The sequence below is a fragment of the Pinus tabuliformis genome, chromosome 6, assembly GCF_031772625.1.
Source record: "Pinus tabuliformis cultivar Carrire ecotype Pingquan chromosome 6, CPIR1, whole genome shotgun sequence".
Taxonomy (NCBI): domain Eukaryota; kingdom Viridiplantae; phylum Streptophyta; class Pinopsida; order Pinales; family Pinaceae; genus Pinus; species Pinus tabuliformis.
This window is the reverse complement of record NC_142292.1, coordinates 1,930,066,850-1,930,089,869: the sequence shown is the minus strand read 5'-3', so window position 1 is coordinate 1,930,089,869 and position 23,020 is coordinate 1,930,066,850. Positions and strand designations below refer to the sequence as shown.

Sequence of the window (23,020 nt, the reverse complement as noted above, 5' to 3'; positions counted from 1 at the left end):
TCAAAGGTAGGAAGTGTAGGAATAGATCTTTTTCCCTCCCCACTATGGTGGTCACAACCTGTAATAACATGAAATACATATATTGCATAAAATGCAAAGAAATCAATCTAGATGACATATTGGAAAAAATACCAAACCCCCAAACTAGACATTTATGCATCCCATGATTTCATGTACTTACTCATAAGCCATTGTTATAAGCCTGAGCATATATTCTGTTTTCCAGACTAATATTTTTCATATCCTGGGTATGTTTGAGAGCTTTGTTCAATGTTGTGTAATGCTTCCTTTCAAAATAATACATACAAAACACAACAAGTAGCAGTGCTGATTATTAATTTCAATAATGAAAAGAATGAAGAGGAACCAAGTACCCACTCTCTGCAAGGGGTTTGGGCTTCAAAGTGGAAAGCCTCAAGACCCTTCCAAGGCCCAAGGTGTTGTTGGGTCCTCATTCCCAAGAGAAGAGTCTAGTTGGTGATTCATCAGCAACAAGAGCCAACCCAAATTAGGTCATGACATGGAGGGCTATTTGGTGTACACAGAATCACCTTGTGAGACAACTAGACATAGAGATAAGAAATACCCCTCGTTTTATAGAGAATACAACCACTGTATTCCACCATCCATATTGGTTGTAATATCGGTCCTTGGTAGAGCGAAGTTTTGCAACAACTCTATGACTAGCATATTTACACAATTCCTCCGATGGTAATCCTCATTGAAGTAGAAACCAATAAACCCTAGCTTTCAACTATCCTTGGCTCTCGGATGAATCCCCTTGCTCAATGTGAATATTTCTACCATCATCTGGACTCGGTGGAATGACCTTCTTGCCTTTGCTTAAGAGTCTTTTGAATGAACGGAGCCGAATGCTGGGGGATTTAAGCGATTGCCCAGTTGGCGAAAACATCTGTTGGTCATCGCTGCAGAGTAGCCTGGGAGAAGAAAAACTGTCCATTCTTCGGGGTATATCAATGATGATTTTGTCGAGGGTTTTACGAGAAGTCGATGTCGCCCCTTGGTCGAAGACCACGGAGTTCGACATGGAAGAAACCCTGTTTTGGGTTGCCCAGAAAAGCATGTGGGTGGGATAAGTTGGAGACTGCAGAACCTCTTCATGTCTGCACGAAGGGCAGAGGTCGGATTCCATGGAAATCGATGCGTTGCCCTCTGAAACGGTGGGCAGAGACACCTGATGATTTGTTTCAGAGGCGCCCGCCGACGTTGTGTCCTCATTGCCTACTAGAACCACGACAGAATCGGCGGCCGTGTCGGGCAGGGCACTGGATCGACACAGCGGACAAGTCGAGTGCGAGTGCAGCCACATGTCGATGCAATCGATGTGGAAGCTGTGGTGGCATTTAGGGAGCTGTCTCGCCTTCTCGTTCTCCTCAAATTCGCACAAACAGATGGCGCATTCAAGCCCCTCTTTGTGATTCTCCGACTGATAGACGAACACGGGAATCACTTCTATAGCCGACTTGTTGAGACCGACTCTTTAGAGCCTCGGGGGATCTTGTTGTTCAATAAAGTCAAGGCGACGATGTAGGAAAGAACCTGTGTGCCACAAGAAGTAACGCATGTAGATATGTACACCAAAAACCAAGAGAACGACCGTGACTAGAAATAGAACGGCGACAATGATGATTTTGCTACCAATGGTCATCGTCGTTGAGTAATTCGCTGCATTACCCCCGTAATAGTTATCATTCCTGGTGAAGTTATCATAAGAATCCATGGCCAGATACGAACTCGACATTGAAATCTTTCTCAATGATTTTTGTGATTCTATATTTCTCGAGCCAACTTAGAGGCCGCCTTATATTCAAAAGAACATGCGATGAGAAGGGGAACCGAAGGCATCTAGAGTAAATAGGTATGAGAAGACAAAGGGAACCATCCTCGTGTTGTTGCTTCAGCTCAACTCTAAGGAATGGCTCTGGCTTGGCACTAAGGAACGACGTTGGGTTGAGGGCTTCAAAGGGTGAATTTTATGCAGGCGGGAGTTGGGCTACTGCTCCGACTTGACTTTGAGAAACGACGTCATGTTGAGGGATTCAAAGGGCGGATTTTATGCAAGCGGGAGTTGGAAGGTGGGGGTTGGAGAGGCATGAGGTAGAGGCAAAGGCGGTGACACTACAGAGGCATCCAGCAACAGAGGCCATGGCTAAATGGCAGGCATGTACAAAAAAAAATCCACTCAACTTGTGCCACGTGTCATATTTTTATCAGGGGGACAGATGAAAATGAAAGATTTTGATTGATTAGGTGAATAATGTTTACCCACCCCAATCTAGCAAAAAATATGTGTATCAATGTAATTAATTATTAATAATACAATGATATGGGGTTTAACAAGTTTCGATAGGTGAAACCCACGAGATGAAGGTTTAAATATCATTGAGTATATGACTTGTTGTGTCTTGGCTAGAAGAGTAGGTGACCCCAGAACGGATGTTTATAGTGGCAGCCAGTTGGATTTTGTAAGGCCCTGTGGCTTGCGAGTCGCCCGGGCACACCCACCTGCCAAACGAAGTGATGAATCGCGTGAGCTAAAGGAGACCGAGGGTGAGACAAGTGTTGTGGACGAGTTGGTTGCCTTGTTTATATACATGGGTGAGCTGGAAGACTTGCATCGTGGGCCAATTGGGCGAAGTTAGCAAATGGGCGAGACAAAGTGGGGTACTCCTGTGCCATGGGCGGGCCGACCGGCACTTCGAGCATGATTTGCAAATGGACGCGCTGGTTGGAAGGATGAATGGAGGGTCGGCTAGGTGGCATGACCTCCGCTGGCCATCGTATACGTATGGAGGCCGAGTCATGGCAAAGGACACACATTCAGACATCACTCATCATCGAAGAAAAAGTGCGAGGGTGGAGAAGAGCCACAGCAAGTGCGCAGGACATGTGCCCGCTCGCCTGACAGCTCTACACAAAGATAGGCACAAGTCTTGGTGATGGGTCGTAGTGCGGGTGGAGGGCGCACGAATGCGCCCGCCCGCCATTTGGAGGAAAATGCTGAATGAGTTCAGTTGCAATTTGGGTGGAGGGTCGTGCACTGGCGCACCCACCCAACCCGAGTAATGAAACTCATGTGCTGAAACGGTAGTGCGGGTGAGACCACCGTGCAAGGCGTGCACGAGGTGGGCTCCCGACATGGGTATAACGCCAGTTGAGCTTTGCTCTCGGTCACTTGTACATTTTCACATATATAATAAAAGATTATTATTGCATATGAACAGTGTTCCTTCTGCTGTTTTATGGATGTAATTGATGATGTTATAAAGCTAATGGATTCCGCACATTAATATTGTTAATGAATGAAGATGAATGTTAGGCGTAGTTCGCAAAGTAACTTAACAATGGAACATGTTAACTACTTAGGCGGTGTCGCACGGTTGCCAATTAACGAAAAAAGAATTGGGGGCATGATAGATGGTATCAGAGCTACTTGCAGAGAACAGACATGTATGCAGGGAAAAGTTATGGAGAAATCGTGGATTAACAGTCTGGGTTTCGTGGACTTGATGGTTCATGGCAAGACCATTCAAGATCTGGTGGACATGGAGGCCACTCATAACTTCGTGATGAAACGGTTGGAAAAAGAGGGTGCACTGATGATCTTCCCATCGAATGTGGAAGTCAAGGCAGTGAACTCTAGAGCTAAAGTGGTGGGTTTGGCACATGAAGTGCCTGTGCAGATAAAAGACTGGCAGGGTTAGTTGGACTTCACTGTGATGGAGATGAACAACTTTGATATGATATTGGGGCAAGATTTCTTGAAGGGCAACAAGGCAATTGTTGTCCCCTTCTGTGATAAGGTGGTGCTAGTTGGACAATCACAAACTTGGAATTTTCCCACTCATAGGAAGAGGCGGGAAGTCAGGGTGCAGCATGTTTCTGCACTAAGTTTGGAGAAGGCTATGAAGGAGTCAGATATGGAGACATATGTGGTGATGTTCAAGGGAGTCGAAGGTGATGGAGTGGGATTGCCTGTTTCAGCCGAGATTTCTAAGGTACTGGCCAAATATGTAGATTTGATGCCTGATGAGCTACCAAGGAAGCTTCCACCAAGGTGTGCAATGGACCATAGCAATGAGCTTGAGCCAGGGAAGAAACCTTCGGCTAAAGCACCTTATCGATTGTCAGGACCTGAGTTGGAGAAGTTGAAATGACAGATAAAGAAGTTAACTGAAGCAAATTTCATCAGACCTTCAAGGTCCCCCTATGGTGCTTCGGTATTGTTCCAGCAAAAGAAGGATTCGAATGAGCTACGGATGTGCTGTGATTACCGTGCATTGAACAAGCAGACGGTAAGGAACATGTATCCTTTGCCATTGGCTACAGATTGCTTTGACAAGCTTGTGAAAGCTCGAGTGTTTTCCAAGCTAGACTTGAGGCATGGGTATTATCAGGTACAGATCGTTGAAGGGGATGAGAAGAAGACCGCGATAGTAACGAGGTATGGTAGTTTTGAATTCCCTGTTATGCCATTCGGGTTGTGCAATGCTCCTGCTACATTTTCCACTTTGATGAATGATGTCCTACAGCCATACTTGGATTCGTTCGTAGTAGTGTACTTGGACGATATAGTGGTGTACAGTGACAACATGAAGGATCATAAGAAGCACTTGGCGATGGTGTTCGAGGCACTAAAGGAAAATTAGTTGTACTTGAAGAATTCTAAGTTTGTGGTCACTCAGATCGAGATTTCGTTCCTTGTACATATAGTAGGTCAAGGGTACATATAGATGGAGCCGAGCAGAGTGAAGGCGATCGAGGACTGGGCTGAACCGAAGAATGTCCATGAGATGAGGGTGTTTTTGGGCATGACCAACTACCAATGGAAGTTTGTACAGGGGTACTCCAAGGTAATATCATCACTGACAGGCCTATTGAAGAAAGACAAGAGATGGAGTTGGACAGATAAATGTCAGGTGGCATTTGATGACTTGAAGAGAAGGATGGTTACAGCATCGATATTGAAGTTGCCAGACTTCGAGCGACCGTTTGAGGTACACACAGATGCTTCAGATTTTGCCATAGGATGGGTTCTTATGCAGGATGGGCATCCAGTGGCGTATGAGAGTCAAAAGTTGTAGGATAGAGAACCGAGGTATCCGGTCCATGAGAAGGAGATGACCGCAATCATTCACTGTTTACATGTATGGAGGCATTACCTAATTGGGAAGCCATTTGTTGTCAAGACGGACAATGTTGCAGCAAGTTATTTTTCATCACAACTGAAGCTTTCTGCGAAGCAAGCCCGTTGGTAGGACTTCTTAGCAGAGTTCGACATGACTATTGAGTATAGACCGGGAAGACACAATGCCGTAGCAGATGCCCTTAGCAGGAAGGGAAAACTTGTAGCATTGGAGGGAGAGGACCTGGCAACTAGGAGTAAGAGTCGAGTTCAGATGTCAGAAGAGATGCAGAATAAGCTCAAGGAAAGTGTTGAGACTGATACTCGGGCATAGAATATAGTGAAATAGATAAAGGAGGGGAAGACACGAAAGTTCTTTCTACAAGATGGATTCTTGTTCTTTGGAAACCGGCTCCATGTTCCAAAGTCATCTGGGTTCAGGAGGCACCTTTTGAAGGAGTCCCATGACTCACCGTGGGTTAGCCACCCAGGGCAAGGTCATTCTTTGGCATTGTTGGAAAGAAGATTCTTTTGGGAGAAGATGTGGGAGGATGTAGAAGAGTATGTACATAAGTACATCATTTGTCAGCAGGTCAAATCAGATAATCAGAGGCAAGGAGGTCTATTGCAGCCTTTATCGATTCCTGAGAGACCATGGATGAGTGTCTCAATGGACTTCATCACTCAATTGCCACAGGTTCAGGGGTATAATGTGATAATGGTCGTGGTTGATCGTTTTTCCAAGTATGTTGTCTTTGTTCCAACAATGATGCCTTGTGGAGTTGAGCGGACTGCGGAGTTGTTCTTCAAGAACATAGTGAAGTATTGGGGGATGCCATTAAGCATCGTGTCAGACCGAGATCCGTGTTTTATAGGCAGATTTTGGACTACATTGTTCAAGTTATTCGAGACAGAGTTGTTGATGAGTTCGAGTTACCATCCATAGACAAATGGACAGATCGAGAGGATCAACGCATTACTGGAGGATTACTTGAGACATTATGTGACAGTTGATCAAAATAATTGGCTTGAACTCTTGCATGTTGCTCAGTTTAGCTACAACATTCAAAAGAGTTCTACGACGGGGTATAGTCCATTTGAGTTGGTAAATGGACAAATGCCAGTGACACTGCATACCGTAGTGACAGGGGGTTTGTTGAGGAGTCCTCATGTGAAAAAGTTCATGAAGGCTTGGGATGAGACCTTGGAGCTGGCACGGTTGCGCTTGCATGAAGCTGCAAGGAGAATGAAGAAATGGGCAGATAAGGGAAGACGGGATGTACACTTCAGTGTGGGAGATATGGTGTTTCTCAAGATTATCGAGGAGCAGTTTCAACTACCTAAGGAGATTGCGAGAAAACTGACGCGGAAGTATGAGGGACCATTCCGAGTGAAGAAGAGAGTCGAGGAAGTTGCCTATGAGCTAGAGCTTCCACACCATATGCACATGAAGCATCTGGTTTTTCACATGAGTAAGTTAAGGAGATGCAGAATTGATACTGATCATCCAGAGAGAGCTGCACCACTGAGAGGACCAACCGGGATTATGGACAAGCCAAATCTAGAGTTGGAGAAGATTATGAGCTTCAGAACTACAGGGATTGGTTGCCACATGAAACGGGAATTTCTTGTCAACTGGAAGAATAAACCGGAGGAGTAAAGCTGGGAGACGGAGGACTCAGTTTGGAGATGGAAGAAGAAGATTGAGAAGTATGATAGGAAGCTGCTAAGGAGATCAGGATTGTCGAGGGCGATAATGATTTCGGGTGGGGGAGAATGTAACACCCTGCGGCTTGCGAGTCGCCCGGCCGCGCCCACCCGCCAAACGAAGTGATGAAACACGCGAGCTAAAGGCGACCGAGGGTGAGACAAGTGTTGTGGACGAGTTGGTTGCCTTGTTTATATACTTGGGCGAGCTGGAAGACTTGCACTGTGGGCCGACCAGGCGAAGTTAGCAAATGGGCGAGACGACGTGAGGCAGTCTCGTGCCATGGGCAGGTCGACTTGCACTTCGGGCAGGATTTGCAAACGAACGCGCTAGTTGGGAGGATGAATGGAGGGTCGGCCAAGTGGCATGACCTCCGCTGGCCACCGTATAAGTATGGAGGTCGAGTCATGGCAAATGACACACATTGGGACATTGCGCATCATTGAAGAAGAAGTGCGAGGATGGAGAAGAGCCGCAGCAAGTGCGCAGGACATGCGCCCGCTCGCTAGGCAGCTCTACACGGAGATAGGCACGAGTCTTGGTGATGGGTCGTAGTGCGGGTGGAGGGCGCACGAAGGCGCCCGCCCGCCGTTCGGAGGAAAACTTTGAACGAGTTCAGTTGTAGTTTGGGTGGAGGGTCGTGCACGGGCGCGCCCGCCCAACTCAGGCAAGGAAACTCGTGTGTTGAAATGGTAGTGTGGGTGAGACCACTGTGCAAGGCGTGCACGAGGTGGGCGCCCGACACCGGTATAACGCCAGTGGAGCTTTGCTCCCGGTCACTTGTACATTTTCACATATATAATAAAATATTCTTATCGCATATGAATGGTGTTCCCTCTGTTGTTTTATGGATGTTTATGATGATGTTATAATGTTAATGGATTCTACACATTAATATTGTTAGTGAATGAAGATGAATGTTAAGCATAGTTCTCAAAGTAACTTAACAATGAAACATGTTAACTACTTAGGCGGTGCTGCACTAAAGAAAAAAGAATTAGAGGCGTAACAGATTTGATCCTGGGTTTGTTCAAAATAAATTTCACCAATTACCGATTATCCTAAATTAAAAAAACAAAAAAACGAAAAAAAAAACATAATTAATTATTGATAATGACGATTCCAAAACTTCTCGCTGACAATATCCAATCACCATCCGCTAAAGTATCTCGAGTCCCATATTAAGACGTTTAACATGACGCGATTTCAGTTTCAAAATTCATATAACAGCCAGCCAGCTGAAATTGAAAACTATAATTTTAAAAAATATGTGTTTATATAAGCCGTCAAAATTTTCCGATAAATGTATAATGATATGAAATGGATAAAAGGAAGCTGACCATAGAATTGGATGGAAATCCATAGTTTTACAGATAACGGATTTAGTTTTAGATTATCAAATTTCTTGGATTGCATTGAAATAGTTGATCAAGTTTCCATATGTATTCGGTGCATGCTTTAAACAATGGTAATGAAATTTTACATCGTATAAAATAAATAGTGCTTAGAAAGCTTTACCGATAGTTCTTACAAAGTTTTACCGAGTGAAAAAAATAATAATTTTTGAAACGACACGTTTCCTATGGTTTAGTTTGTGAGATATATGCCAAGTGGGGTTGAAATTTATTATTTAAAAAATAAAAATGAATTGATATTTTTTAATCAATTTTATATTTTCAATTTTTCCTTGATGTAATTTTCAAAAATTGCAAATTATAATCGTTGAGATTGTATAATTAAATTATTATAAAGGATTTTTGAATTTTTGAATTAATTTATAAATTTAAAAATATTTAATGAAAATTTGTCAATTTATTAATTTTTAATAGTTGAGCCTAATGTTAATGGTGATGGTTACTGAAAAATAAAAAAATTAAAAAAATATATATATTTAAATTTTTTTATCAAAAAATTATTATCAAGTTAAGATGGTTAATTAGAGAAGAGATATAATATTATGCTTTGTTTTATCTTGTTAAACATTTTGACTATGTGAAATTAGATATATATAAAAAAGAAATAGATTAAAATTAAATTAAATAAAGGTGTAGTCTAACTTATAGATAAAATGGTCTTTTTAGGGCATTTTTTTAGGTTAATTTTAACCAAAATCCAATAGAGATTCTTAAGAACTTGAGCTTAAATTGATTAACTATAAAATTTTAATGTCCCAAGAATTTTTCTAGGAGCTAAATTCTTTTATTCATTCAAAACCGTTTTTAAACAACAAAAAATCACAATCCCTTGAAATTCTATTGTAGATTCTCCTGGAAAAATATATTTCATCTCTAAATTAGAATAGTTGTTAAAGAAATAATCATTGTAATTATTAATAAATGAAATCATATAAAAATAAAAAATTAAATTAAATTAAATAAAAATAAAATAAATAATTATAATTGTATAAAGAGACTTTTGAGAGTGAAAACAAATTTGATTCCTATTTGGTAGATTGGTTGTTAAGATAGATCTAATTTTTTAAATGAAAAAAAACCTTAAAAGTAAAATAAATTAAAATATGTTAAAAAAATATAACTCTATGTAAAAAAATTATAGATATTTTTTTCATTAAATTAAATAAAAAATAATAATTAATAAAATAAAAAAATACTTTTGAGTTATAAAATATAAGAAAATTAAAAATTTTAATTTTAAAATACCCACTCTATTTAATATTCTAATTATAATTGAAAATAAAATAAAATTCCCAAATAAATAAACTCTATACCTTCTTCAAGATTCAATAACTTAATTAGTCGCATAATCTTTATAAATAAATGATATATTAAATCTAATAGAATTTTGAAGAATAATTTAAAAAATAAAAAATAAAATTTATTAAAAGGAAGAGTAATAAAATAAATTAAGATATTTTTTTGATGTTATGTAAAAGTAGTTAGGTTTTGGATGATATTTTTTGGGTAAATCTTAATTTATGATGTTTAAAAATGTTTTTGATTGTATATATAGATTCAGCACCTTGAAAAACTGTTAAAACAATGAAATTATAAAAAATTTATAACTCAAAATTTGTAATTCTAATAAATCTTTACGAAACTGTAAACAAGTTATACTCTAAAATATGTAAAAAATAAACTCCAAAAGATAAAACAAATAAACTATAAATTTATGTCCATATTTCTTTTTATTCTCCCCATACACCATAAATACATAAAAACTACATCGAAAAATAATAAATATAATTAAATAAAGCTATTGTTCCTGCTAAACTCATTCTCACAAAAATGGATTGTTTAGTTAGAGTTTTTCGTTAGTCTCAATGTGGGAAGGCATTAAAAATATAATTATTTAGTAGTTGTTGAAAAATTATTTGAAAATTGATTTGAGGATTAATATAAAGTAGTTTAGATATATTTTAATTTTGGATTTACTAAGGGTTGAGAAAGATTAAATTTTGAGAATACAAACCTTTTAGGGTGAAAAGTGATTTAAATCTTAAATTAAGATAAATCAACAGATCTAATTTTCTCTTTAAATAAAAATTCTATATGAATAACACAAATCCAACTTTTCAATACCATAAATTATTTTTATTTTTATTTTATTTTAATCAATTTAAAATATTTACATCACATTAATCTTTTTATTTATTATTAATCTTTTTATTTATTTTTAATCTTTTTATTTAATTTAATGTACTCACATATTAAATATTACATTATAACATTTCTATCTTATTAAATTAAAACTAACACTTCTACCCACACTAAGATCTCTTTAGAATAAAATAAAATTCTCAAAATATAAAAGATTTTCCTCGAGGATTGGCTTCACAGGGACATTTCTTAACCATATCTCTACTATTTGAAAAGCTCATTGTTCAAAAAGCTGATGTGGGTGAATTAATCGAAAAAATTCTTCGATTAATTGTATGGGGAGTCGTTAATGGTAAGAAGATATGTCTGGTTAGGTAACTGTGGCTTTAAACTGAATGAAAATTATAAATTTTTGATGTCTTCATCTGAAAATTACATCGTAGAGGCTCTATTTTATTGGGACATAAAATATTTTAGCCAAGATAGGATAGGAAGAGGAAGTTGGCCTTCTACAAGGGACTTGGGTCATGATGGCCTCTTCATTGAGGGGTGGTATGATTATATCAGCAGTTTGGTTATGGTTTTATTAAGGCTAAAACTATTAAAAACACTGTATTAAAAATATTAAAAACACTATGTATTTGCGAAAGAATTTTATTATATGAGTTTTTTTGGTAAAGCTAAATATAAGGAGGATATCAACTTAAGTATTTGAATTTTGATTTTTATTATTAGTAGCAGTAATGAAATATGATCAAATACTTATGAGTTATTGAGTATAAGATAGTTGAAAATAAAAATTAGCTTTTTTAAAATGTAATTTATATCTTATATTAAATCATAATTTTGAAATAGTTATTATAATGTTTAATTTATTTAATATTCTAAATTAGCAAAACCATGATATTAAAAAATGTTTCTGAACAATTTGAAAACAAGTTAAAATTCTTAAACAAAAATTGATACTCGCTTTTTTGAGGATTTAATAAATTAATTAATTTTAATAAATATTGAAAAATATTAATAACTAGTGTCATGACACTCATAAATATAAAATTTAACATAATTTTAGTAGTTATATTAAAAAAAAATCATTAAAATTTAAAATTAATAATAAAAAAATAAATTAACACAAAAACTAGCTTAAATTTGTATGTAATTTTTTTTCATTCTCTCAATAATGACATATTAAATTTGAAATAATAAATATAACAAAGACTACATACTAGCAAGTATATGAGGCTTAGTTCAAATATAACTTAATTAAACTAAAAAATAATAATGACATAAAATTTTTTTGACAGAAATAAAATTACTAATAAAACATTATATTGTTAAATGTCATCACAAAAAATAAAAAAATATGATTAGCTAATGTTGTTTATATTAAGATATATGTTTATTGTTTTATATATATTTATGTGTTGTTTTTTATTATATATATAATTTTAATTATTAAAATATGTTTTTTCATATAATAATGAGTCATACTAAATTGAAAATATTTCAAAAAAAGCTATAATTCATGAAAATGGAAATAATAGAAAAATGATAAAAAATCAAAATAAAAAAGTTAAAGAAAAGATAAATAAAACTAAAAACAAAAAATTAGTAAATCATAAAAATAGAAGTTACTAAACAACCCATAATAAGACCTTAACTGATCACCTTACAAATAAATAAATTAAATAATAATAAAAAATAAATTCCTAATATTGAACTATGGATAAAATTTTTGATCAAAAACAACTAATACAATGTCAAAATAAAAACTAAATATGTAATAGCATGTATATAACGAATATAAAAAATAAGAAAAAATAAAAATATTGTTACCATTCTTATTTTACAAAAAAAACCAATAAATATATTACCTTAATAAATATATTACCTTATTGGATTTTAATAGAGAAAATTCCAAAAAAATATTCTGACAAAACTTAGAAAAAAATACAATATCCAAGGTTGGGGAATTAAAATTATATACCTATTCACTCGAAATATATTACCTTATTGAATTTTAATAGAGAAAAATTCCAGAAAGTTTTCTGACAAAAATTAGAGAAAAATACAATATCCAAGGTTGGGTATTAAAAATTATATATCTATTCACTCGCTTTTGTTGATAACAATAATTGAAGGCTAACCCAAATCACATCTGTTATGTCCTTCGAATAGATGGCTTCTCATTGAATGATTAGTTAGGTGCTCCAATGAAATATCTTAAAAACATCTCTATGGTTTCGAAAGCTTTTGTAGATGCATTACATTTCATTTGATGCAGGGACGATTTAGCATCTTGATTATGGAAAAAAGACACGTCTCGTTGAATAACCTTGTTTTCAGGTGGATGGAAATTATAAATTCTCTTACATTTTCATATTAAATTATATGATAGGGGTTCTTCTCACTTTAAGACATAAAATCCATAGGCTAAGACAGTGTAGGAAGATGACGCTGGATTTCTACAGAGGACTTGGGTCTTGATGGCCCTCTACTTGAAGAACTGTATGCTTATATGGGCAGTTTGGTTATGGTTCCATCAACTTGGATGAAAGAATTAAAGGCTCCCTATGATATTCAATCACAATACTATTGATACTCAATCACAATACAAGACATTTTCTTGCAAGGCTAAGATATAAGGTTAGGGAAAAGGGGAAAAGTGGTAATAGAATATGTTGTGGAAAATTCTTGTTCTTCCAGGGTAAGAATTTTATATAGATGGGTCTAAATAATAATTCTTTTATCTAGGATAATGAAATTAAAAAAGGATGGATTGTTCTAAGTGAAATATAATTAATTTTTTTACGTTTTTTTGTTTCTGGGCAGTTTACAGTTGAAGTTTGGAATTTGCTTGAAAAAAAAAATAATCACATTTTAAATTGGAATGCTCTCAATCTAGAAGAAAGTGTAAGAAGATATTTGAGTGATATCTCTATGGTTTGCTTGTGTTCTCTCCTCTTTTTGTTTATTTACTATATTTTGCTTTTTTGGTGACATAAAAATGTTATGATCTTTACTATATAATCACACTTTAAATTGGAATGCTCTCAATCTAGAAGAAAGTGTAAGAAGATATTTGAGTGATATCTCTATGGTTTGCTTGTGTTCTCTCCTCTTTTAGTTTATTTACTATATTTTTCTTTTTTGGTGACATAAAAATGTTATGATCTTTACTATATTTTGCTTTTTTGGTGACATAAAAATGTTATGATCTTTAATGATAAATTGGTCTTAGTTGAAAAGGTATAGGGTTCTATAGTCTGTCTTCCTTTCGATAAACCAGGTCACAAATAAGGGGATTTGAACTTAGGTCTCTTGGGTTGCAATGATTTCCCATATCTTAAAGTGCTAATTGAGCTGCTCCTAAACCTAGTTGAAACTAGTTCAAAATTGGTTTCAAAATCTATTCTAAATAAATGAAATAATCTAATATATTTAAAAAATAAAACAACATCAAATATTTCAATAAATCTTTGCATTTTTAACATCTTTAAATTATTTGAATGAGATAAATAAATATCATTAGTGTGAATAATTCTTTAAATTAATGATTCTCATTGTGAAGTAATTTATATTAATACTTCACATTTCATTATATACTCTATCATATCATACCAAACAAATTAACTTATCAAAGTTATAAAGCTTAACAAAATTTTAAAATTTTCAATTAAAAAAAATTCAAAATTAAGAATACCTAGCTCCAATAACTCTGTTCTCAAATCCATAATTACATTTAGAAATCTTTATCCCATACGATCTTTCATGGTTCGAGAATTTTTACAAATTACCTTATCCACAATGTGATAAAATATAAAACTAATAAAAACGCTGACCATTTTATAATATAAAAGATGTCCTTATCGGTCTTTCATGTCCCTTTGTGGGGAACGAAATCCGCATATTTCTTTGTAAAATATAAAACTAGTGAAAACACTAACCATTTTTAACATAAAAGATGTCCTTATCCGAAACCAAGGGAATAAAGGAATAAATTTAATTTTTTCATCATGAAGGAGTCCATGCAAATGAATATTAAAATTCTCATCACGGAAGCATTTTTCATTCTCCAAGTTGTGTGATGAATCACATGTTCACCTGATCCTTTACAATATCATATTTTTATCCTGACCAATTAGGAACATACTTTCTTTTCTAAATTTCTACACAATAATTTTAATGTTCATACCAATGAGGAAGATGAGTCCATAAAAATCTGTATTTTTATTAGTCGAAAATAACATTAATATTTATTTACCGAGCTGTATGCACTTTAATCAAGGTAAATAGACTAAATATTTCTTTGAAATAGAGGTGTATTTTACAATTCAGTATAGAATAAATATATAAATTTACCAGTCTAGTTAAAATTAAGTACTTTAATTAATGTCAACTAAAATAAAATCATTTCAATTTAAATAAATAAAAATAAAAATATCTATATAAATAAAAAACAATTCCTATAACAATTACACTATTATTATTATTATGATTATGATTTCCAATTTAGCATTTTTCTGCAAAATTTTGGGTTTGAGTGGGGAATAGATGGATTTGAAAAGCCTTGAACTGAAATTTTACTCTGGGCGCTAATGCAAAGATCAATCAAAACAAACCACAGTAATGCAAGGTTAGTTTTGAGCTTGAATCTTGTACCGTAAATACCGTGTGGTTTGAGGTGAATATATCTGCTCTTTAATATGAGGAATTTAAGGTTTTATGTTGGTTTCTTTGGGTTTGACCTGGTGATCTATCGATCTTTCTTTTCGGCCAGTGAAAAATCATTTTATTTTTAATATATTAAATTATTAATATTAATAATTTTAATAATATTTAATAAAATAATGAAAATAATAATCTTTGCTTTAAATAAATATGAAAATAATTATATAAATGAAAAACTACAATATAATTATGTTATGGGTTAATAATTTTTGTAATCATATATGTTGAATTTGAATGGATCATAGATATACATTTAACAAAAAATTTTATCACATCAAAAATCTAAATTAAGTAAAATTTTAAATATTTTTACTCTTAACTAAAACCAATAACATTTCTTGAATCAATAGAGAAAAGTTAATTCAACACAAAATTAAAAATTCTATTCCAAAATCTTTTAATATTTTTTTAATTAAATATTTGTAAAATAAATCCTTAAAAAGAAAAGCCATCTCTTATGTATATCAATATCTTTAAGACATAAATATTTTTATGTCAAAATATTAATATTTGAAAATATTTTTATGTCAAAATATTAATATTTGAAAATATTAATCTGATATAGATTTATTATAAATTTTATTATCATATCATGAAAAAGCATCACTAAATATAATGTTAATATTAATATATTATATTCAACTAGAACCATAGCATTGAGAAAAGGATTAATGGGGTGAAAAGCTTATTTTGGTCTTGAAAATAATTGTAAAACAACAAATCTCGTAATGTGGGATAAAAAGAAGTTCTTTTTTGAAACTTTAGTCACTCCTGTTATCTTTAGTCACTCCTGTTATCTTATATGGCTGTAAGGTTTGGGATTGCAGCATTTCTAGAGAATCATGTAGAAAGATTGAGCAGATCCAAAAGCATTTTATAACTTATAACCTGAAAATTAAAAGTAATACACCCTATCCTATTCTCCTTATAGAAGGAGGTCTTTCCCCTATTGAGAGCCTAGCTATGATTATGTTTCTATTGTACAAGCACAAACTCAATAACATAGACGATCATAGACTTCCTAAGCTAGCTTTAAATTCCAACCAAAACCAGGTAAGGCTCAATTGGAGGTGGCATAAAGACACAAGGGCCTGGTTAAACTATTGGGATGGGGTGGCATAAAGACACAAGGGCCTGGTTAAACAATTGGGAGATCAACGAGAATGATGCATTGCAAAACATTAATAACATTAAAGATATTGTTACTTCTAAGTTCAAAGAAAAAATGTGGTGTGAGAAAGATTTAGCAGCTAAAAGAAAATTAAGTTATTATAAGAAGGTCATCAACCCCACACTAGACGATCAAAAGTATCTCTCTATTTTAACTAGCTCAAAGAAGAAAATTAATATAGCAAAGATTAGAATGAATTCTCATGAGCTCCATAGAGAAACAGGTCGTTGGGTAGTTCCTAAAACATCATGGATGGAAAGGATCTGCCATATATGTGAGAATAGGAAAATCGAGGATGAAAACCACTTCCTCTTAGAGTGCCTGCTGTACAACCACATTAGATCTCAGGGTCACAATCTGTGTTACAATATTGACCTTCTTAGCCTTTTACAATGTCAAAATTATAGTGAGCTTGGAAGGCTTCTCTCCAAACTTTTTGAACATAAGAATAAAATCTTAAATCAAAATAAATAATTTTTTTCTTTAAATCTGATAAACCAATGTTTGATGTCAACGAACATTAACCATCCCAAAGAAAAAAAAAAAAAAAATTTATTAATATATTATATTTTCCCATATGCATTTCTATGTTAACCCCATATAGATGTACCAAGTACCAAGGTTGATGTTTTTTTTACATATATTTTAAATTAAGAGACAACCGTGATTGAGCCCAAAACGCACATTCTTCGTCTGATTTTGAAATCGACGGTAAGGCCGGAGCGTGAAGCCTTGCTGTGTAAAATGCTTATGTCCTGATTTTCTTTGCTGCGGAATTAATTAATTAATGGCGGGTGCCACGTGTTGGATGTGTCGTCGTGAGTGAAAGAGTCCAAAGGTGCAGAGGTGGGAAATGAAACTATGTACACATTAAATGGCGACATTAAGCACTATAAACATTAACCATTAACATAAATGGCGTCATGTAAACATTATAATTTCTTGAATATATTTATTTGAATAAATCATTATAAATGTTGATTTAATACAATTATTTGAAGAAAACATTTTAAATTATAAATGTTGATTTAATACCATTATTTGAAGAAAATATTTTAAAAGAAATTTATGGTTAAAAGTGAATAGTTATGAAAGAAAAGTTGAAAATATGAATATTTATAAAAAGAGTTTTGGCATAAATCATATGTAGAAAACTTTTGTCCAGTGTTTCGAACCACACATGTAGAAAACCTTTATCAATGTGTTTTAAACCAAGTAGTGTGGTTCATCGTCAGTACAAGTTGAGGAGTCAGATCATGGCTGCATATTAAATAGGTATAGCCGAACGGCTAGGTTGACTACAGCTCGGCTAGGTTGACTACTGCTATTTAGAAACAGCTAAATTATATAATAATATTAAAATGTTAATAAGTCAAAAGTAATAAAATAATATTGTAATAATAGTAAATAATTTTCTTCTTAATAAATAATTTTATATATTATAATATATTATATATTGGAATGTTATTCTATTTTATTTTTTTAATATATTTTTCTTTGGTTAATAAATTAATTTATTTAATTCCTTTTTGATTAAAATGGGGTTTTTTAGAATGTTATTCTATTTTATTTTATTTATATATTTTCCTTTGGTTATTAAATTACTTTATTTAATTCCTTTTTAATTTATTTAATCATTTAAATCACTAGGGATAAGTAAAGGGGGTTTACTAATAATAATGATTTAATGGAATTAATAAACTATTATTGAATATTGGTTAAATTTTTTATTTTTATTTTTATTTTATTTTTATGGTAAAAGTAAAAGCTTAATAACAAATATACAAGTAAAGCCAACTAATAGTACAAGCCAGGATTAATAATATATTGATAAGGAAATAGAATAAAAATTAGAACAAGCGACAAATTTTAAATACAAGAAGGTTAAGAACAGGACAATTAGTAAGAAACTTAGCCAAAGGAGAAACCCTCCGGCTCAAAGAAGGATCCGAGAAATTATGGGGAAAGCTCAAAAGGTAGAAAATGTTAAAGGGGGGAGGAAGAGAGGGAAGGAAGCCAAGACTTAGAAGAAAGGGCAGGGATCTAGCAACTATTGATCTTCCATCGATCATCTCTATTGAGATTGTTAGGCCTTATTTCAATTTCAGTAGCTTCCCTGAATTTACTGTGATGGAATAGTGCAACCTTGGCAATAATCTTGGCCTCCTCAATATAAACATGATGATTGGTGTTTTCCGCATGCTCTGCTAATGGTAAAAGCTTGGTTCTCCCATGTCTTAGGTCAACTGCATCTTCGTTGATCCTTTGATTGATGGAGCGCCCTGTTTCACTGATATAGGAGGTCCCACAAGAACAAGGGATCAAGTAGACACCCTTCATGTCCTTAGGGTCAATGGGATCTTTCACCAATCGGAGGGATTTACGAATGGTGTTGAGGGGCCTAAAGGTTGAGGGAATGTTATACTTCTTAAGGATCTGAGAAATCTTGTCCATGGTTCCCTGGACATAGGGAAGCTAGACACCTAGCAGGCGTTCTTTAAGTTCTTTTTTAATTACTAAATTTTTAGAGGCTTTAAGGAAAGCCTTCTAACCTAGGCGCCTACTATAGCCATTCTCCACAAAGACATTAAGGAGATGAGATTTCTCCTTATCGAAGCTCTTATTATGAGAAATCCTAAGGGCACGAGTAGCGAGGATGTTAAGAACCCCAAACTTTTGAGTGGAGAAATGATGGGAATCGGCATGAAGATACTGCTCAGTATGCGTTTTCTTCTGGAACACTTAGTGGGAGAGGGAACCATCCTTATTCTTAGATATAAGAATATCCAGGAAGGGGAGGCAACCATTGACTTCTTTTTCCAGGGTGAACTTAATGGCAGAGGATTGACATTTGAGGTGATTGAAGAAGAGATCCAACTCCTCTTGACCATGGGACCAGATGACATTAGTGTCATCTACATACCTTTTCCATAGCATGGGTAGGAGAAGGGCCGAGGTTAAGGCTTTGGATTCGAAATCTTATATAATTTTTTATATAACAACAATAATAATAATAATAATAACCATGATAATATTAGTGATATTATTATTAATAATAATAATGATAAAGAATCTATTAACAATAACATTAATGTTAGCAATGTCATTGATAATAATAACAATTATAGCAAAAACAATGAGGCTATGAATTTGGACAAGAATATTCTTCCCCTTCCCTCCCGGAATAATAGAGTTGTCAACTTATTTAGCTTCTCTTTTTCCCTTTCCGTTCTTAGACTTTTAGGCAAAGGTTTAAACTTTTCCCTAGCCCCTAGAAAAATCCCGATGGATGACATTATTTGCGAGGTGGAATACGAGATTAGAGATCTTCTGGATAATATCAAGGACACTACTAGGTAGGATTGTGTTGTCTTCCTTAGAAAGGCTAAGCCCGCTCGGAAGAACCTCAGTAATGAGGAATTCATTGCCCTCAAAACCTTAAACCAGAACAAAGATATCGTCGTTTTGAAGGCTGACAAAGGAGGAGCTGCGATCATCCTTAACAGGGATGATTATCGCAAGAAGATGTTAGATCATCTTTACAATAGTGGCACTTATAAATAGCTGCCCAAGAACCCTTTAAAAAAATTTTCTAGAGCGGTGGCTCTTACCATCAAGTCCAGTAGCTCTGTGAGTTCCATGTGCCATAAACTCATTGAGAGCAGTCCCATTACTCCTAGGATCTATGGGTTGCCAAAGATTCACAAAGAAGGGCCCCCCCGAGGCCTATTGTCAACACCATTGGTGGCCCGACCTACCTTCTAGCTAAGTTCCTTGCCCTTAAGCTTAAGCCCCTTGTTGGCCGTACAAAGTCCTTCGTAAAAGACTCTGCTTCTTTCATTAAAGAGCTTAAGGACATAAAGCTTGACCCTGAGGACATTCTCGTCAGCTTTGATGTGGTCTCCCTTTACACCTATATCCCTATAAAGGAGGCCTTGGAAGTGATCTATCGCCTAACAGATCCCGATACTGCTTGGTTGGTTGAGATCTGTCTCACTTCCACTTTTTTCTGTTTCGAGGGTGAGTCCTTTGAACAGACTTGTGGTGTTGCGATAGGCTCCCCCTATCCCCTATTGTTGCGAATCTTTTTATGGAAGATTTCGAAGCCAAAGCTTTAGCCTTGGCCCGTCTCGTACCCAAGCTATAGAAAAGGTATGTAGATGGCACTAATGTCATCTGGTCCCATGGCCAAGAGGAGTTGGATCTCTTCTTCAATCACTTCAACTATCAATCCTCTGCCATTAAGTTCACCATGGAAAATGAAGTCAATGGTTGCCTCCCCTTCTTGTATATTCTTATATCTAAGAATAAGGATGCTTCCCTCTCCCACTCAGTGTTCCAGAAGAAAACGCATACTGAGCAGTATCTTCATGCCCATTTCCATCATTTCCCCGCTCAAAAATTGGGGGTTCTTAACACCCTCGCTACTCGTGCCCTTAGGATTTCTGATATTAAGAGCTTCGATAAGGAGAAATCCCATATCCTTAATGTCTTTGTGGAGAATGGCTATAGTAGGCGCCTAGGTCAGAAGGCTTTCCTTAAAGCCTCTAAAAATTCGGTAATTAAAAAAGAACCTAAAGAACGCCTGCTAGGTGTCCATCTTCCCTATGTCCAGGGAACCATGGACAAGATTGCTCAAATCCTTAAGAATTATAATATTCCCTCAACATTTAGGCCCCTCAACACCATTCGTAAATGCCTCCGATCGGTGAAAGATCCCATTGACCCTAAGGACATGAAGGGTGTCTACTTGATCCCTTGTTCTTATGGGACCCCTATATCGGGGAAACAGGGCACTCCATCCATCAAAGGATCGACGAACATGCAGCCGACCTAAGACATGGGAGAACCAAGTCTTTAGCATTAGTAGAGCATGCAGAAAAGACCAAGCATCATGTTTGTATTGAGGAGGCCAAGATTATTGCCAAGGTTGCATAGTTCCATCACCGTAAATTCATGGAAGCTATTGAAATTGAAAGAATGCCTAACAATCTCAATAGAGATGACGGCTGGAAGATCAGTAGTTGCTAGATCCCTACCCATTCTTCTTAGTCCTGCCTTCTTTGCCGCGCTCCCCCCCCCCCCCGCTTTAACCTTTTATAGCTTTGGAGGTTTCCCCATAATTTCCCAGATCCTTCTCCTTTGAGCTGGAGGGTTTCTCCTTTGGCTAAGTTTTTTTACTAATTGTCCTATTCTTAACCTTCTTGTATTTAAAATTTGTGGCTTGTTCTAATTTTTATTCTATTTCCTTATCAATATATTATTAATCCTGGCTTGTACTATTAGTTGGCTTTACTTGTATATTTGTTATTAAGCTTTTACCTTTGCCATAAAAATAAAATAAAAAATTTAACCAATATTCAATAATAGTTTATTAATTCCATTAAATCATTATTATTAGTAAACCCCCTTTACTTATCCCTAGTGATTTAAATGATTAAATAAATTAAAAAGGAATTAAATAAATTAATTTAATAACCAGAGAAAAATATATAAATAAAATAAAATAGAAGAACATTCTAATATATAAAACCCCCTTTACTTATCCCTAGTGATTTAAATGATTAAATAAATTAAAAATGAATTAAATAAAGTAATTTAATAACCAAGGGAAAAAATATGAATAAAATAAAATAGAATAACATTCTAAAAACCCCCTTTTCTTATCCCTAGTGATTTAAATGATTAAATAAATCAAAAAGGAATTAAATAAATTAATTTATTAACCAAAGAAAAATATATTAATAAAATAAAATAGAATAACATTCCAATATATAATATATTATAATATATAAAATTATTTATTTAGAAGAAAATTATTTACTATTATTACAATATTGTTTTATTACTTTTGACTTATTAACATTTTAATATTTTTTTTTTCTCTGTAAAACTAATTCTATTAAGAGTATGAATGGTACAGTATGAAGTTACAACCAAGAGAAGCAAGAAAACGGGCAGCCGGAAAGGATAGACTATCCACCTCGGCCCCTAAGAGAGAACAGGAAGAGAGCAGTGCAAAGCAAGAAGTGACAAGAGGAACATAGAAACAAGAGTAGAACAAAGGATTCTACCCAACTTGGGTAGAATCAACTATTTGACATTGTTTCCCTTTCTATTTACCAACTTTGACCCATCCAAGCTGACTCTGCTGTGCTGGCATGATTTGCAAACTGAGCTGGGCTGATGGAGAAGTTCCCTTGTCTGAATCTGAGGGAGAGGACTCCAGAGTTCTTTTCTGTGAGTTTGGAGGGATAGTAGAATCCTCAGGACCAGTCGAGGGTGGGTCCTGTGGCAGCGTTGCGTCCATTCCTTCTGCATCCCCTTCCTCTTCATCTGAGCTGGAATCAAAATCATCAACATCATCCATGGGGGGAGGATCATGGGGTTTCCAGCTTTTGGATTTCGGCTTAGGATTGGCTTTCTTCTTTTGGGCTGGCTTCGAGGGGCAAGAGCTTTGAAGGTGCCCTGTGTGATGGCAAGTTCGGCAGCGGAAGGCTGTGTTCTCATAATCCAGGGTCTGAGTCCAATGGAAGTCACCAATTTTGAGAATAATCTGATCTGGTAAACCTTTGCTCATGTCTATTTCTGCACAGATTCTGGCGAAGGTGTATAAGCCCTTTTCCTCTCTAGAGGTGTCTGTAGTTAGAAAGCGGCCTAGAGTATTGCCTATCCCTTGGAATACAACAAAGTGCCATAGATGCGCT

At 34.9% G+C, this 23,020-nt stretch overlaps 1 protein-coding gene and 1 pseudogene across 1 annotated transcript; one reads left to right on the top strand and one right to left on the bottom strand.

Annotated features, from left to right (window-relative positions):
- Window positions 1-754: 754 nt before the first annotated feature.
- LOC149266898 (RING-H2 finger protein ATL2-like) lies at window positions 755-1,741 on the bottom strand (annotated as a pseudogene).
- Window positions 1,742-6,392: 4,651 nt separating this feature from the next.
- LOC149266897 (uncharacterized) lies at window positions 6,393-6,806 on the top strand. The gene has a single exon (XM_089409499.1). It carries the CDS (start codon window positions 6,393-6,395, stop codon window positions 6,804-6,806), a length of 414 nt encoding a protein of 137 aa, XP_089265625.1.
- Window positions 6,807-23,020: the final 16,214 nt, after the last annotated feature.